Genomic DNA, 17,635 nt, shown 5'->3' with positions numbered 1-17,635 from the left:
ATTAAGACATTCACATTTGTTTACACTCTTAGTTTATCTTGGAAACAATAGGTAAATGCAAAGAAAACGACACCTAACTCAGCCAAGCCAAATCACACCCCGTGTTACATCTCCAGCAGTTTGCCTCTCTGCAGTACTGAGGATGGGAAGCAGGGGAAGTGTTTTCAGACACACTCTACCCCGTTCATAGCTGTTTTAACGTATACAAGCATGGTGCCTGCATGCTATCAGACCCCCTGAGACTAGAGTGGTCGTGGTCAATTCCAGGTTCTCGGGGTAGCCGGTGGCTCTCAGCTGCTGAACCATGTGTTTTTTGGGGCAGAACTTTGCCATGTAGCACAAGCTAGCCTAGAACGTATTCCTCTCCCTTTGAGTACTACTGAAAATTGCAGGAATAGACCGCCATGCCGCAGTATAACAAAATGTTTGTTCCAGATAAAGCTGACCAGCCCTGTTTTCCCATTAGTCCTTGGGTATGGTGGCTACTCTTTATACCATAATCTGTAGAAGTGCACAGGTCTAGCTGACTCATGACCCCCCACACACACACACACCTCCCCACTCCCCCACCTCTACACACAATCCCAGGGACTGCAAGAGCCAAAGCCAGCTTTATTCCGGAATCTTTATTAAGGCAGCATGATAGAAATGGGCCACCAGCCCAAACCTTGTGGCCTAAGGAAAGACCTGTGTCAACAGGGCTTGACCTCTCCAGATAGGCTCTGTCACCTCCAGAGCATCCATCCCTGCCTACACTCTCTGCTGGAAGATGAGGTGCAGAGCCTCAGGAGAGGAAGGCATGGCCCCAACCCAGGCTGTAGCAGCTCCTGGACCACAAAGCAGTAGCAGAGGGGAAGAAAATAGCAACCTCCAGGGTTACCACCGCTTGTGGGGTACAGGCCTCACTGTACCCTCTTACAGTTGTATTCAAAGCAATAAATTAAAATGACCACCAGCACCCCTCAAGACCCTTCAATTACAGAAGCTAAGCAGGAAGCAAAGCTAGAATTTGTAGGTTCTTGCCCCTCTGACCAAGGCCTAGGCTGTTCCCTCTAAGAGCAGCTGGGAGCATGGATTATACGGCAGCCATCTATTTGGCTCTTCATGCGTGTCTATCAGGATGCCTGAAGGACCCAAATCCAAACGCACTGACCCTGGCAGGAGCAGCACCTTTGGAAGGTACTGGGGCATTTTGGCAATTGAGAAGATTAGAGCCCCAGGGAGAGGAGGGACTCAAAAAGGAATGCTGGTGCATGGATTTTACCTGTTTGAATTTCTCTGACCAGCATGGCCCAGAACAGCCAAGCTGGTCAGGTGGGAAGGAGGAGGAGCTGACTGGCCATGCAGAGCCCTCATGGCCAACCAGCCCCTTAGTGCACACTGTGGGGATAGGCAGGACCTGGCCCCTTGGGCTTTGTGAGGGGAAGGGCCCCCCTCTGGCTTCAGATATGGCATGGATTGTTCCAAGAGGAAGGGAGGGGGTGGCAGTGACCCCTCCTCTGCTTGGTGGCCACCTGAGGGGGCCTGTCCCAAGCTACAGGTGGATGGCAGTGACATCTGTGGGTGTACTGGTCTGACTGGACCCCTGGCTGCTAGAGCCCCGGGGGGCTTTGGGCACAGGGCTGGGGGCCGTCTGGGCAGCTTCCCTGAGGCTCTCCCTGAGCGCGGCTTCGATCTGCTCCTGACAGGCCCGCAGGCAGTCCTAGGAAGAACAACAAAGTCAGTGACAACAGGCAGGTGTAAGGACAGGCCACCCCCCTGCACACCGGGAAGTCTGGGGAGGTTAGGCCACAGCCCAGCCCAGGAATCGAGTTTTTAGTTCTCAGAAACTGGCAAGAGGATGTGGCAAGGGTGTGAGAGCAGCCCTGCATCTGACACCAAGTCCCCCGCCCCTGGCGAGAGAGGGGCAGCTCCATGAAGTGTCCTTCACCCCACCCAGTCCTCTCCAGAGGCAGGAGATGAAAGGCCACAGAAGCAGGCAAGGTTGTACAATCGGGGGTGGGGTGGGGTGGGGGTGGATGCCACCCTCTTCTGGGGATTCAAGGGATAGCACTGCTTTTTGTGAATGGGACCTGAGACTTACCACTTCGGTGCCTGTGATTCCTGCCAGCAACTCTGTGAGCTCATCTCCAGACATAGAACAGGCACCTAGGCCTTGCACAGCAGCCCCAATGCTGCCCGTAGCAATCATGGATGGAGGATACATTGCAAAGGTGTAATCTTGTAAAAGAGAGGGGACCATGAGAAGAGCTATCTTATACTTCCTAGTCCCTGTTATAACATGCCAGGTTGCTTGAATACAGCATACTGGGAACCCCCAGTGGTGGGTGGGGTGTCTCGGAGCCAAGGGGAGGGCTTGGAGTGTGTGCATGGTGCTGGCAATTGACTGAGGCATGCACACCATCAGTGAACCGCTCTACCCCACCCAACCTTCTCTGAGATCTGAGTGGACAGCAAAATTTCCATCTACCCAGGCTGGACCTTGTCAGGAACTAGAGTGCCCAAAACCCTGGGATGGAGACCTTAGGCAAGTCACTTCTCACTGTACAGTGCCTCACCTCCATCCCAGGATCACCAAGATACTATATAAATAGCTCTGAGTATTGAAACAATCTCCTGGTTACTACTTCTTCAAATCCTGATTTTCTCAGATTGGAAAAGCATGTGTCCAAGGCTCTTACCTGTAGCACAGAGGGCCAAAAAGGTCTGGGCATGCTTTTTGACCAAGGCCAGTCGGTCACTGGGCAGAGAGAGGCGGTGCAGAATCAGAGCCAGGAAATCGTGTGCGATCACAGCAGCTAGGTCCCACTTGAGCTTGCCCAGGACCAGCACCTCCCATTCCTGGGGATTGGGGAATGAGCATGGAGTCAGTGGCTGGCAAAAGGGGTGAGACTGACAGAAGATCCACAGTTCTGCCTCTGGCTGCAGGGGTTGGCACCGTGGAATGGGGAGCTCAGGGCAGGCAAGAGCTAGGGGCGGTTACTCGAGCATCCATTCATCATCACTGGCCGCTGGAATGACATGACATCCCTCCTGGTCCTCCCGAGTTTGAGGCCAGCGGGAGTTGAAGGCGATTCTAAGCTAAGGACTTCAGAAAGAGGGCTGTCTTCACTGTCATCATGCCCGTCCCTCCCCATCCCTGCATCTCAGGCGGGTCTCTTAAGGAGACAGAATGCGAATAAGGCACTCCTGAGGTTCCTCAAAGGGGAGGTTACCCAACCCCACCCACAGCCCCTTTGTGGGACATCAGGGGTGGGTCCTGTCTCAAGACAGGGAGGCCAAGCCAAACAGGATGAATCCAGATGACCCCTGAGGAACCTGCCCAAACCTACATAACCAATGAGAGGTCTTAGGAGGAGGCTAGGAGCCCCAACCCCAGCCCATCTGTCTGGGGTTCCCAGTGCTGGCCTGAGTTGCATTTCCGAGTTGCACACATGAGGATTTCTTCATTGTTTTATCTCAGGAAGGAACTCATGGGTTTGACTCCTCAATGAGGTAGAAATGTCAGCCCCACCCAACCTCTTCCAGGACCCCAGCAACAACCGTCCCTCTCTTTGTCCCATGACCTAGGTGTCAGTCCCAGGTTTTTTAGGGAACCCTACAGAAAAAAACCTGGGCTAGAGCCAGAAGTAAGGCACAGAGACTTGCCCTGGTAACCAATAGCATCCAGCCTCCATGGGAGCAAGAGGCAACTAGAGTGTGTGAGGTCCTCACTGAGGGAAGGTGGCCACCCTCCCCTATATCCAGACACGAGAAGCCCAGCCCTAACTTGCAGAACATCACGGCTGGCAGCATACATCTCACCCCCGGCTTTAAGGCGTTCTGGTCAGTGCCGTGCAGTTGGAATTTTCCCCTCCTTTCTTGGGCCTCAGCCTCTGCTGTGCAAGGGCTTAGACTGCTGGAGTTCTTGGAGGTCCCTCACAACTCTGACCGCAGGCCACTCACAGCGCAGGCCTCGAGGAGAAGGACTTGCCTATTCTGAAAAACTCCCCCTCATACACACTCGTGTAGACCACCCTAATCTCTTCACAAAGAGGAACTCTCCTACCTCCCTGCCCCAGTCCCTCAAAAACATCTTGCTCCCTGGCTCTGGAAACTACTAGATTCATCACAAAGAGCTGTGGGGCCTCCCAGATTCCCAACTCAGGCCTCCCATCCGTGAGAGCTGCTTGACAGGAAGAGGAATCCAGTTCCCCGACTCACAGCAGTCAGGGGCCCCAGTACCCTAGCTTCCCAGCCAGCCAATCACATTAGTCTGCCTGCTGCCCTCCTCCCTAGGAGATGGGGCCCAGAGACTCCTTTCAGGGTCAGGGAAGGCTTGGCCAGCCACAGAATAAGGTGGAGGGAGGTGCCAGCTCACCCACCCTCTCCCCCAGACCCTGTGGGAGATGATGTTCATGCTCTCTTCCAGATCCAAACAGTTCCTCCACCTCCTCCCTGACTCCTCCGGGGCAGGGCAGAACCCAACCGATTTCTGCCCCGCCTGGAGGAGCCCAGCCCAAGTTCCCAGCAAGAGGCCCCAAGGAGCCACTTCCCAAACCACAGGAGTGACAGCAGCTCCCCACAGGGTTATGAAAGCCCTTGGTCTGAGTGGGAGGGCCAGGGGACCGGCATCATTATCACGTCGGAAGCAGCTGCAGCTCAGCTCCCTGTCTGTCTCTGGCCTTTGGCTAAGCAGCAAAGGGAGAAATCCTTCCACCGGCCCAGGGCAGCTGCTCCAGTTTTTCAGAAGACAAGGAAGGGCGGGTGGGGAAGGGGCTCTGTCTTTGGGGCAAGCAGGGAGAGGGATGAAAACACCTCAGCACTTCCAGCAATCAGGGCCTGGCTTTAATCAGCTCTGGGAGGCTTTTCCATCACAAAGTCCACACGGGGATAAAGACTCATGCAAGGCAGCCCCCTCCCCCACGTGAAGCACATTCCACTCCGGTGGGGGTGTGCAGACATGCCCTGCTGCCGCCAATAAATAACTCACAGTGGCTGTGTAAACCCAGAGGCAAAGTACTGGTGTACAGACCGGCAAAGGGACTTGTTGCTATCTGGGGGAAAGACCGAGTTAGGAGTGGAACCTCACTATGGTCAGAGGAAGGGGGTTCGTTTAGTTTTTAAGCCTGCAACTGAAGCACAGCTACCACACTACATGGCCTTTGTCCCACCCTAGTTCTTTTCCAAAAAACCTGGCCCGGGGCGAGGGGAGGGTTGGTGAGTGAGGGGGTGAGCTTGCGTTCCTTTTTCTAGTACATAGGGCGACAGTATGTTGAGAGCGGGGGCAAAGGGGGGGGTTCCACACGCACCCGCAACTGCCAGGGAGCCACGGCTTGGTCCGTATAGATGCAAAGCTTCTCGATAGTCAGGGGCGTGGTTTCGCGCAGCTTGGAGGCCAGCAACAGGCAGACCGTACCGAGGAGCTGCAGTTGCGCCTTTCGGGTGGGCACGCAGGACAGGTAGCGATCCAGGTAGTTCATGGCCAGAGGAAAGACATCTTCCTCGCAGCGCTGCTCCTCACACACCTAAGGGATGGCGCACGAGTCATTACTAGGGAAGGACCAAGCGAAACACACCAGCGTGGGGGGTGGAGGGAGAGTGGAATGTGGAGCAAAGAAATAAAGAGAGGGGGATAAACTTACAAGTATCAATAACCGAGGAGGATGCGCCCTCCCCAAGGTGACCCCCCCACTTCCTCTGCATGGCCTCCTCCCCACCCCGGAGTGGAGGGGGTGTGAAGGAGAGGAGCCCTTGCTCACGAAGGATTCCAGGCTCCCCTCCCCCCACGGCGAGCGGAAGGGGGACGGAAGGGTCACCTAGAGAGAATTGGGACCTTACCCTCATTACCACCACCCACTGCACACACACTCCCAAGGGGAAGGGAGGGAACTCCTGCCGCGGTCTCCCGCACTTTTCATTTCCCTGTGGACCGGAACCGAGCGCGCGCCACCCCCACCAGCTTCCCCCCGCCAGAACCCCGCGACAGACACAGGAACCAGTTCTGGGGCGAAGGCGGTCGAGTCCAGGGTTTTCCAAACGCGCTCTCCGAGCACACCGGGAGAGGAAGGAAGCAGGAGACACCGAGAAAAGCCAGAGGGGAAACAGTGGCCCTTAGCCTGCTTTCCCGACCCAAAGTGAAGTTTAGTTACAGTGCCAAGTGACTGGCAGTCACAGAAGAAGCCGATAAGGATTGCGGAGAGGAAAGGGACAGGGCACAGGCAGCTGGCTAGGGTGCCTGTGTGAAAAGACCAGGCCCCTGAAGTCTGGGCCGCCAAAGCATCTTGCAGATTGTGGTCCGGATCGTGATGCCTCAGCAGGGCAACTTCGATCTGCCCAGTGCCGGAGGTGGGGGTGGGGTGAGGAGAAGGGACCGGTCCGGGCCTTACCTCCAGCATCCAGTACGCCAGCATCTTCCGCATGTGCGGCTTGATCTCCTTTTGCACGCACTGGAAGTAGGAGGCTCGCGGCACGTAGCGGTCCTCCAGGCGGAGCAAGCTCTGCAGGACACGCTGGTCCCCCAGCAGCCGCGGGTCGGGCCCGGCCCGGGGCGCGTGCCGGGTGCCCTCGCAACACAGCAGCTCCATCCTGCGACGGCTCACGGGAGAGAGCAGGAGTGCGTGCTGGCAAGTCCTTGGAGAGGCGACGCGCACGAGGGAGAGCGCGGGGTGCGGGCGGGTCTGGCGCTGGCGCTGGCACTGTATGGAGAAGCCCCAGCCCGCCCGCCACCCGCGCGCACCGCTTCCCTGACAGGCGCCCCGCCCCTCGCGACGATGTAGCAACCGTGGAATGCTCCGACGTCACAACGTTCCAAGGGGGCGGGGCCGCGGACGGAAAGGGCTGGCGGGCGCTAGCCCCTCCTTCCCCGCAGCCCCATTGGTCCGCTGAGCGCCCGCCTGCAGGCTTCCGGGCCCTCGGGGCCCTCCTGACCAAGAGGGTGGAGAGAACTTTCTGGGAGGGTGCGTTCTTCCCCATCAATGGGCCCTGTCGTAACTCTAGCTACCCAGGAAAGAATTAGTGGCCAAATTTATTCATTCATTCACGTATGCACCCTACTTCATTGCTCTAGAGAATGCGGTAATAGCAGCATAGTTGGGTCACTCCTACCTTAAGGTGCGTTCCAGGTGTGGACCGAGTTGGGCTTTATTTTGCATACCATGAAAGTGAGGCACAGTAATATTTGCAAAGATCTCACTGTCAGTCCTTCGGGAAACCTGGCTCCAGAATCTTGTCTACTTAAATGAATTCGACAAACCTGCAGCAGCAGCATCTGGGAACTGACCAGAAATGTAGTTTCTGGCTGATTCGATGGCTCAGAAAGTAAAGGATTATGTCACAAGTCTGACAACCTGGGTGTGATCCCGGTGACCCACATGGTGGAAGAAAAGAATCAACTCCCATAAGTTGCCCTCTGACTTCCACACCATCGCTGTAACATGCTTCCCACCCCGCGAGCGAGCGCGGGCACACACACACACACACACACACACACACACACACACACACAAATAAAAAAATGTAAAGCAGCCGGGTGGTGGTAGCGCATGCCTTTAATCCCAGCACCCAGGAGGCAGAGACAGGCATATCTCGGGCCAGCCTGGTCTACAGAACGAGTTCCAGGACAGGCTCCAAAGCTACACAGAGAAACCCTGTCTCGAGGGGGGAAAAAGGAAAAACAAAAGAAGAAATGCAGTTTCTCAGGTCTGCTGAATGAGACACTGCATTGTTTTGAGACTTGTGGAACACTTAAGTATGAGCAGTGTTGGTCAAAATCAGCATATTAAAAGCCATTTGGGCCTGGCAGTGGTGGCACACACCTTTAATCCCCAGCATTCAGGAGGCAGAGGCAGCCAGCCTGGTCTGCAGAGTGAGTTCCAAGACAGCCAGAGCCACACAGAAAAACTGTCTAGAAAAACTAAAAAAAAAAAAAAAGTCTGAGGTCATTTTGGTTATTTAATGAGTTCGCGACCAGCCTGGGCTGCATAAGATCCTATCTCAAAAACAAAAGACAACCAAACCAAATAATAATATAGTGATTGCTTATGTTTATAATACCAGGACTTCAGAGGCTGAGAGAACTACAGTATATTTCCAGACCAGCCTGGACTAGAGTGAGACCCTGTCTCCTCTGAACAAAACAAAACAAAAAATCATCAAATTGCAGAATTGGACATGATGGCACATGCCTGTGATCAAACACTTGGGAGGAGGCAGGGAGCCTGTGGAGAATTCCAGGCCAGCCAGAGCCACATCAGAAGACTCAAAAAGAAAAAGGAAAAAGTAGAAGACTGGGGGGGGGTGGGGGGTGCACACCTTTGATCCCCGCACTTTGGAGACAGAGGCAGGTGGATCTCTGTGAGTTCACAGCCAGCCTGGTCTAAGCAGAGAGTTCTAAGCCAGCCAGAGCTATAGAGTGAGACTGTCTCAAAAACAAAAAGAAAAGAAAAGAAGGAAGGCGGGAAAGAAGAAGGGAGAAAGAGAAAGGAGGAAAGAAGGAAGGCAGGGACTGAACCACACGGGCACTGCTCTGTCCCCTCTGTCCAAGTGATCTCTAGCACAGGCAGGGGACAGAGGATAAGCATGAGCCCATTTGCATGCTGGGCACTGAGCAAGGGGTTAGAATCCGCCACCATATCCTCACACGGGAAGAATGAGGCATGATGGGATTAGCTCACAGAAGGTCACCTCTCCAGTGTCTTACCGTCCAGCCCCACACTGACCTTGAACTTTGCGGCTCCTTGTCTCCGTTTCCCAAATGCTGGCATTACTAGTGTGTACTGCCATGCTTATATTGCAAACCGTACACTTAAAAAACTGGGAGGCAGGCACGTTTTAAGACAGGGTCTTATATAACCCAGGCTGGCTTTGAACTTACTGTATGATTGAGGCTGGATTTGATCCTTCTGCCATTACCTTCCAATTGCATGTACCACCCACACTAACGTTTTATTAGTTTTTTGAGACAAGGTCTCACTATGTAGCTCTGGCCTATGAAGAGCAAGGATATCCTCCAGCTTGCACCAATCCTACTGCTTCTTCCTCTCAAATTCTGGGATTATAGGCATGCACCACCAAACTTCCTGTCCTGAAGGGCAAAGATACCATCCTGGATGGCTGCATGTCCTCTGGATACAGCACCTTGCTGTGAGCACCAACAACAGCGACAGGTCTTCATGTTCATGTACTATGATCCAGAACTACACATACCTGAGATGTAATGAATCATTTCATCTACACAACAACCTTACAGGAAGTATATTATTTTACCCCTTCCCTTTTGAGGGGGAGTTTGAGACAGGTTTCTCTGTGTAGCTCTGTCTGCCCTGAAACTCTGTAGACGAAGCTGACTTCAAACTCAGAGATCTGCCTGCCTCTGCCTCCGAGTGCTGGGATTACAGGAGTGTGCCACCACCACCTAACTATTTTGCTCATTTTAACAGGGGCTGGGGTGTTAATATATCAGATTGATCGACTAACCATCGAGAGGTCACATAGCTACCAAGTGGTAGAAGCAGGCTGCAGTCTAGCCTAGCACCAGAGTTCATGCCCTTGCAGGGGGGTAGGGGTCAGGAGGGAGAAGGGGAGAGAGAGAGATGCTGGGTTCAAAGCCAGGACTTGGTACATGCTAGACAGGTATGCTCTACCATGGAGCTACATCTGCAATCCCATGGCTTTTTTTTTTTTTAAATTTTAAAGCTTGAGGATCATTGTATTAAGAGTTTGAAAACAAAAACAAGGAAGGTAGCTGCCAGGAAGAGGGAGAAGAGAGAAAGCCACGCCTTTTGAGTTAGGATCAGCAATGGAGATCTATTAGCATCTGTAGAAATGGGGTGGGAGGGTCTTCAGAAAAAAAAAACAACAAAAAAAAAACAGGGAGAAATCCCAGAGCGCCAGGGCAACACATGCTTAAGAATTTGGAAGAGAGGATGGGGGATAGAAAAAGGTAAACACTCTGATTTAGAAAAGTAGGGAGGCTCAGCAGTGGGGGCCGGGGGCAACCTGTCCGCCCAGCTCTCCACCACTCATTCCCTTGCCTCCTGTGCTGGCCCGTGGGTAGATATTGATTTATTCCTTGTTGGTCTCTTAATGAGAAAGGGCACCCAGAGACAGCTGAGTCCCTGAGGCTGCTTTGTCTTCTTGGATAACTGTTCAAGAGCCCCTCTGTCCGGGGTCTTCAGAGCCAAGGAGCTGACTGGCTACATGAAGGCTGGCTGCTGACCATGCAGGTGGCTCCTCGGAGAACTCCTGAGAGGGGCACCCATCTGCTTCCCCATCGCTGCCCCTCAAAGACTAGACCTGAGAAGACCAAGCAACAAACAAGGGCTGGAGATGTATCTCAGTGAGCAGAGTGTTTGACTGATACGCATGAAGCCATAGGGTCAATTCCCAGCACTGAAGAAATACGGGGCAAGGCCAGGGGTAGTGGCACACACCGGCGATCTCAGCACCCAGGAGGTGGAAGCAGGAAGATCCAAAATTCAAGTCTATCCTGGGCTACAGGAGACTCTGCTCAAAAAGAGAAAAGATAAGAAGGCAGAGCAATGAGCAGGGGAGTAAACCGAAGAGCTGAGGGCCAGGTGCATCCAATTACAAAAGTTACTCAATGGAATGGCAAATTAGAGGAGAGCCGGAATGAGCTGTCAGAGGCCCCAGGGAGAGCCCCGAGGAAGAAGGACATCATGCCTCCTTCCTCCTCCCACTCCCTCGCCTCTTTATCGCTGGAATGTCTCCATCTGAGACCCAGAAGGAGGAACCAGGTGACAGGTGAGGGCTCTCACCTCACAGTTACCTTCAGACCCACTGAAACGACAGAGAGAGAGAAACAGACTAGGTATGGGCGAAGAAGAGGGGGTATGACCCCAAAACAGGAAGGTGGACAAAAGCTACTCTCAGTTTAAAATCTGGGTCCACACCCATGGCTCTGAGGAAAGATTGGTCCTCTTTTATCGGCTTCTCTTTTCCTCCAGTTGGGTAATAACAAAGGTCCCTACCCTACAGGGGTGTTTTGAAGACCAAAGGGCCAAAAGTCGCTTGCACATATCTGGGGCAAAGTGAACATCCAAAGGCAGTAGTTTCTAAATTAACTGTGGTGGCCCACACCTATAATCCTAGTACTCATGAGTGTGAAGCAGGAGGATTGCTGTAAGTTCAAGGCCAGCCTGGACTACCTAGTAGTGAAACTTGTCCTTCTAATTCCTCTCCAAAAAAAAAAAAAAAAAAAAAAAAAATTCGTTTCTGTAATAACAATTCTCTCTCTCTCTCTCTCTCTCTCTCTCTCTCTCTCTCTCTCTCTCTCCCCCCCTCCCTCCCTCCCTCTCTCCCTCTAGCCCTCTCTTCCTTCCTCCCCCTCAAAAGTACTCTTCTCTGAGCCTGGGTGTTGCTCAGTGGTAAAGCACTTGCCCAGAATTCTTCAGGTCCCTAGGTTCAATCCACAGACCCACAGGAAGAAAAAAAGTTAGTTGTGATTAAGGTACTTCAAAGCCAAACCTGTCTATGTGTACAGGTATTTACAACCATCAATATAATAATAGTAGCTAGAACTGAACCCAAGACTTCCTGTATGCCAAGAACATGTGTCCCTTATGGCCCATTTTTATAACTGTTTTACAAACATTTATTACAATTGAGAAATTAAGGAGCTGGAGAGATGGCTCAGTGATTAAAAGCGCTTGCTGCTGTTGCCGAGGCCCCAGGTTCAATCCCCAGCACTAGTATGGTCATCTGTAACTTTAGTTCTAGGAGATCTGATGCTCTCCTCTGGCATCCACAGGCACCAGGCATGCATGTGGTGCACATAAATACACCAGGCAAAATACCCCTATGCGTAAAATAGAGTTTTTTAAAAATTGAGAAATAAACACAATACCATAAGCTGGGCATCGTGGCACAGATATGGAATCCTAATAGGAGAATCTCTCCAAGTTCAAGGCCAACCTGGGCTATAGAGTGAATTCCAAGCCAATATGAGCTAGAATAGTCCATAAAAGAAGAAGAATAGTTATTTAGCCTTTAAAAACAAGGGCTCAACTTTAATCCCAACACTCGGGAAGCAGAGGCAGGCAGATCTCTGAGTTCCAGATCAGTCAGGGCTACACAGAGAAACCCTGTCTCAAAAAAACAAAACAAAACAAACAAACAGAGTTCTTGCTGTTCTTGGGGACCAGAGTTTGATTCCCAGAACCAAGCTTCATGGGGATTCAAGGCATCTGTCCTCCATGGACACACAAACACTCACGCATGTATAAGCACAATGAAAAATAAAAATCTAATTTCATTTTAAGATCAAGATTATCTTCAGCTATTTAGTGAGTTTGAAGCCAGACTGGGCTACATGAGACCCTATCTCAAAGGAAAAGAGAGAGACAGATAGACAGACAGATGGATAGATAGAGAGACAGAAACAGAGAGAGAGAGAGAGAGAAAGAGAGAGAGAGAGAGAGAGAGAGAGAGAGAGAGAGAGAGAGAGAGAGAGAGAATAAATAGATAAATGTAATTTTAAGGAGAAAGAAAGGTTGGGTGTAGTGACGCACACCTATGATCCCAGGCAGGCGGATCTCTGTGAGTTCCAGGGTTCCAGGACAGCCTGGTCTACAAAGTGAATTCAGGACAGCCAGAGCTACAGAATAAGACCCTGTCTTGAGAAAAGAAAAGAAAAGAGAAGAAAGGAGAGGAGAGGAGGGGAGGGGAGGGGAGGGGAGGGGAGGGGAGGGGAGGGGAGAGGAGAGGAGAGGGGGGAGGGAGGGAGGGAGGAAGGGAGGAGAGGACAGGAAGGAAGAAGGGAAGGAAAAAAGACAGACTACAAACTATTTAATTAACTAATTAATTAACTCTACCCTGGGCCCAGTGGCTAAGAGCACTTGTTAGGAAATCAAGACGACCTGGTTGGCCCACATAAACCCTGGGCACAGTTGCACGTACCCCAGCATGGGAAAGACGGGGCAGAAATAAGGCAGGCAGAGCCTCCTGGCCAATTAGCCTAGTCTAAACAGCAAGCTTTAGTTTTAGTGAAATACTCATCACAGGTCCTAGATTTTCCCCCCAAGGTCATTTGAAAGTCATCAAATTCACTCATGCCATAAAAGTGCTTGCCACCAATCCTGATGGCCTGAGTTTGATCCTCAAAACCTGTATGTGGAAGAAGAGAAACAACTTCTGCGAGTTGTTTTATGGTGCCGTGTGTGTGTGTGTGTGTGTGTGTGTGTGTGTGTGTGTGTGTGTGTGTGAAGAACTTGAGATATCTCAGGAAGGAGGAGGTCACATCAGGCCCTCATCTGTGGCAGTGCACTGGCCAGAAGCAGGTAAAGCCCGGGGCCAGTACCCCACTTCAGGGAGACATCCCAGGCATTCCCTGGGTGACCTGCCTAGCTCCTCCTCCCTTCTTCCTGTATCTTTGTGCGTGTTTGTACTATGTGTATGTGCATGCGTGCGTACTTATGTGTGTATACAGGAATACATGTGTCACGACACATCTGTTTAAGTCTTATATAAAGGCTCTCGCCTTCTACTCTGTTAAGACAAGGTCTCTCTTGTTTATATGCCCTGGGCTAGCTTCCAGGAATTCCCTTTCTCCCTCTCATCTCTCCACGGGCACACTGGGGTTACAGCCGCTTGTCACCACATCCAGCTTTACACGGGAGCTCAGGATCCAAACTGAGGTCCTTACGCTTGCACAGTTCATGCTGGCACTTTACATCTTGAGTTGTCTCCCCAGCAGTGAGGGGCTGAGAGAGGGGGTTTCTCTGTATAGTCCTGGTTGTCCTGGAACTCACTCTGTAGACTAGGCCGGCCTTGAACTCAGAGTTCCATCTGCCTCTGCCTTATGTGCGCTGGGGATTAAAGAAGTGCGCCACCACCACCCGGCTCTCAACTCATTTTTAATGTAGCATTAATTCCAAAACCCAAAGAGAATGTAGGCATCTTTGTACATGCCCAAAATCCAGCTAGGAGGTAGGGCTAGCGCAGAAATATTACAAGTTCAAAGCCTGCCTGGGCAACTTAGCAAGATCCTGTTTTAGGCTGTGGATGGAGCTCAGCGGATAGAGTGTTTGTCCGGCATGTATGAAGCCCTGGGTGACATTCCCTAGTGCTGTGTGAACTGGGCCCAGTAGTTCATGTCTGTAGCCTCCACCTGGGAGGAGAGCAGGGGGATCAGAAAGTCAAGGTCACCTTCTAATAGTGAGTTTGAAACAAGACTGAGATATATGAGACCCTGACTCAAAAGTAAAAAAATATCTCAGGGCTGTGGTAGAACTCATTGGTAGAACATCCGCCAGCGTGTTGGAGATGCCAGGTTCAACTCACAGCACAAGGGAAAGAGAAGCAAGAATGATATATGGAAAGAAAAGTCCACGTAAGGGCATGGATGCAAGCCCTTACCAAGATGCCAGCAAATGAATCCCGGTGATCTATAAAAACTGCGGCCATTGGGGATGTGGAGACCGCTTAGCAGTAAGGACGCTTGCTGCCTGCCAGGCTCAGGACCTGAGTTCAATCCCTGGGACCGATATCATAGAAGGAGAGAACCAAATCTCACAAGGTATCCTCTGAAGTCAACACTCACATCATGGCACCCCCCACACACACACTAGTTAATTAACTAATTAATGTAATTTTAAGCCTACAATTCCAGTACTGAAGAGACAGGCAGATATTCATGAGTTTGAAGTCAGTCTGTTTTACATAGAGAGTTCCTGCCAGGGCTACATAGTGAGACTTTGTCTCAAAAGTAAAAGAAACAGTCCCCCCAAAAAAGTAAAAAAAAAAATAGGGGCTGGGGATTTAGCTCAGTGGTAGAGCGCTTGCCTAGCAAGCGCAAGGCCCTGGGTTCGGTCCTTAGCTCTGAAAAAAAAGAAGAAGAAGAAGAAGAAGAAGAAGAAGAAGAAGAAGAAGAAGAAGAAGAAGAAGAAGAAGAAGAAGAAGAAGAAGAAGAAGGAAAGAAAGAAAGAAAAAGTAAAAAAATAAATGAATAAAAAGAGTAGTATATCGTGGTTAAGTTGACTTTCTACTAAACTACATGTTGATTTATTGTTTTTCTTCTTTTTTAACCGGAGCTAGCATGAAATTCTGTTATTATACTTCTGGGCTTATTTTTGTATTATTTGTTTGTTTGTTTAAGACACAGGGTCTCACTATGGAGCTCTCTGTAGACCAGGCTGGCCTGGAGCTCACAGAGATCTGCCTGCCTCTGCTGGGGTTAATGGTGTGAGCAGCCACCATGCCCAACAAGGTCCTCATACTTTAAGCCCTGGTGCCCTCTTGAATTTCTTCCTTGCTTTGATTTCCTGATCCAATGGTTGCTTGCTGGGAACAAGAATCACTCTTTAGATCTCTTGGATCCTACTTTTCCTGTTCGTCCTCTACTTCCGAAACAGTATCTTCTACGGTTCAGTAAGTACCTGGTCCTTCCGTTTCCACCCAAGTACCGGGATGATGCTCTGCATCTGGGCCTGCCAGACCGCAGATTCCTCCAAATCTGCCATCAAATAAATTCCTTCACAGCAGAGCAGAGGGGATGATGTTAGGAACTCGAGCCCATGGTGTGATCATGCCCCATGCAAACTCAATATTTATTTGAAGTCTTTATATTCTATCTATCTCAGAAAAGTACACATTTTTGGATTTTTGTCCAGGAGATAGCCCTAATTATTGCAATATATAAATAACAGCTCCTAACAGAAAAATAAACAAAATAAATACGTCTTTTCGTTTCTTTTTAAAATGTTTTTATTCTATTTATTTATGGGTAAGGCACACATGTTACAGTGTTCATGTGAAGGTAAGGGGACAGCTTCACAGGAATCTGTCCTCTCCTTCCACCTCTGTGGGTGCCAGGGATTGAACTCATGGCCCTGGCTTGGCAGCATCTGCCTTTACCCACTGAGCCATCTCCCTAAGGATTTGGATTCTTCTTTTTTTTGGGGGGGGGGGGGTTTGTTTGTTTTGTTTTGTTTTGAGACAGGGTTTCTCTGTGTAGCTTTACGCCTTTCCTGGATCTCGCTCTGTAGACCAGGCTGGCCTCAAACTCACAGAGATCTGCCTGCCTCTGTCTCCCGAGTGCTGGGATTAAAGGTGTGCGCCACCACCACCCGGCTGAATTCTTATGGTTAAGGAAAGATGAACTCCAAGGAAGCTACATGTCATTCAAGTGGCAGAGGAGTTCCAAGGGTTTTTTGTTTTTTTTTTTTTTTTTTTTTTTTTTTTTTTTTTTTTTTTGGTTTTTCGAGACAGGGTTTCTCTGTGTAGCTTTGCGCCTCTCCTGGGACTCACTTGGTAGCCCAGGCTGGCCTCGAACTCACAGAGATCCGCCTGGCTCTGCCTCCCGAGTGCTGGGATTAAAGGCGTGCGCCACCACCGCCCGGCCCAAGGGGGGTTTTTAAATCCAAGTTTGAAAGGCTGGGCCCCGTTGCTATTGCCAGTTTCTAAAGCACCCCACCTTCACACTGCTTCCAGAAAGATCCTGAACTGGTGGCACATGGCCATCAGATTAATCTCTCAGTGACACCTCTTTCATCCCAGTCCAAGGACCTGCTTATCGGGTCAATTTATAAGTCAGCCAGCCCGGCTCTTAAGTTCTCCTCCGCAAGGCCCCAGCTGGCCTAGTCAATGTTATCTCCTCTGCAGCACTCAGCCCACCTAGGGCCTTATCACTCACCCCTGCCGTCCCCTGCCTTTCTCCTCCTGAAGGTCTGGCTGGTCCACAACTTCCACAAGTGTTCAGGGCTGCAGAATAAAAGAGCAGGGACAGCAGGTTACTAGCTGTTCTAAGTGATTCTCGTTGTTCACTATAAATAAGTCCTCTTTGTCCTCAAGGATTTGGAACTTGGGTAGGGGTGAGAGTAGTTGCAGAATTGGCTAGCCTGTCGGAAAAGCCTGCAGATGATGGATGCTCAGGTAATTCCCCACACAGACAGTCTTTCTTACCTGGTCTCAGCTAGCCACCATTCATACTTGTACAGTCTATCTCAAAGTTCCCTCATATCACAGGTTTTGTGGGTTATTTCTTTTTCTAATTTAAAGTTAGTTATTAGTGTGTTACAAAGTTATGACAATGGAAAGACAGAGAAAAAAAAAAAAGATCCAAGACTGTCCAGATAGCCCAGTGGGTAAAGGCGCTTGCTGCCAAGGCTGATGACCTGAGTTCAGTCCCTGGGACTCACGGGCTGGAAGGAGAGAACCCAACAATTGATCTCCTCTGATCCTTCCCACCTATGCTGTAGAAATTGTGAACCCATACACATCTATATGCAGAGAAAAAAATGTAATTTAAATTTAAAAGGGGGAGGGTGTGGTGGCTCATGCTTTTAATTCTAGAATTTAGGAGGAAGCAGGTGGGTCTCTGTGAGACCAAGGCCAGTCTGGTCTACGTAGCAAGGTTCAGGGCAGTCAGGGCTACACAGTAAGGTGTCCATCTCTAATCAATTAATTAATCAATTAATTCGTCAGTCAATTTCACATCTTCACTGAAACTCACTTAGCCTCTGCAAGCAACTCATTCTCATTCAGGAAGTGTGTATTCGTCATTGTGACTCATTCTGTAAGTCTTTATTGAGACCCTATTAAACCTAAGATATTTCTGGGCCACGAGCACTGCAGATCTCCTTTACCTTTTTGTGTTTTAAATGAAGTCTTAAGTAGCCCAGGCTCATCCCAAACTCTA

At 50.5% G+C, this 17,635-nt stretch overlaps 1 protein-coding gene across 2 annotated transcripts in view; it reads right to left on the bottom strand.

Moving 5' to 3' along the window:
- Window positions 1-606: 606 nt before the first annotated feature.
- Window positions 607-17,635, bottom strand: part of Ccnd3 (cyclin D3) — an 88,427-nt gene continuing 71,398 nt past the window's right edge. Inside the window, exons 2-7 of one of the 2 annotated variants that reach the window (XM_052745554.1) lie at window positions 16,631-16,698; window positions 6,369-7,256; window positions 5,292-5,507; window positions 2,682-2,841; window positions 2,084-2,220; window positions 607-1,702 (exon numbers count right to left, since the gene is read on the bottom strand). In XM_052745554.1, the coding sequence (XP_052601514.1) occupies window positions 1,535-1,702; window positions 2,084-2,220; window positions 2,682-2,841; window positions 5,292-5,507; window positions 6,369-6,566 (879 nt within the window). In that variant the 5' untranslated portion in view covers window positions 6,567-7,256; window positions 16,631-16,698 and the 3' untranslated portion in view covers window positions 607-1,534. Of the gene's footprint in view, window positions 1,703-2,083; window positions 2,221-2,681; window positions 2,842-5,291; window positions 5,508-6,368; window positions 7,437-16,630; window positions 16,699-17,635 lie in introns of those variants that run through there. The other variant, XM_052745556.1, reaches the window with a different exon arrangement.

The sequence above is a fragment of the Peromyscus californicus genome, unplaced genomic scaffold, assembly GCF_007827085.1.
Source record: "Peromyscus californicus insignis strain IS unplaced genomic scaffold, ASM782708v3 Scaffold_19__1_contigs__length_69161282, whole genome shotgun sequence".
Classification (NCBI taxonomy): Eukaryota; Metazoa; Chordata; class Mammalia; order Rodentia; family Cricetidae; genus Peromyscus; species Peromyscus californicus.
Note: the sequence above shows the minus strand (reverse complement) of the source record. Positions and strands in the feature narration are given on the sequence as shown.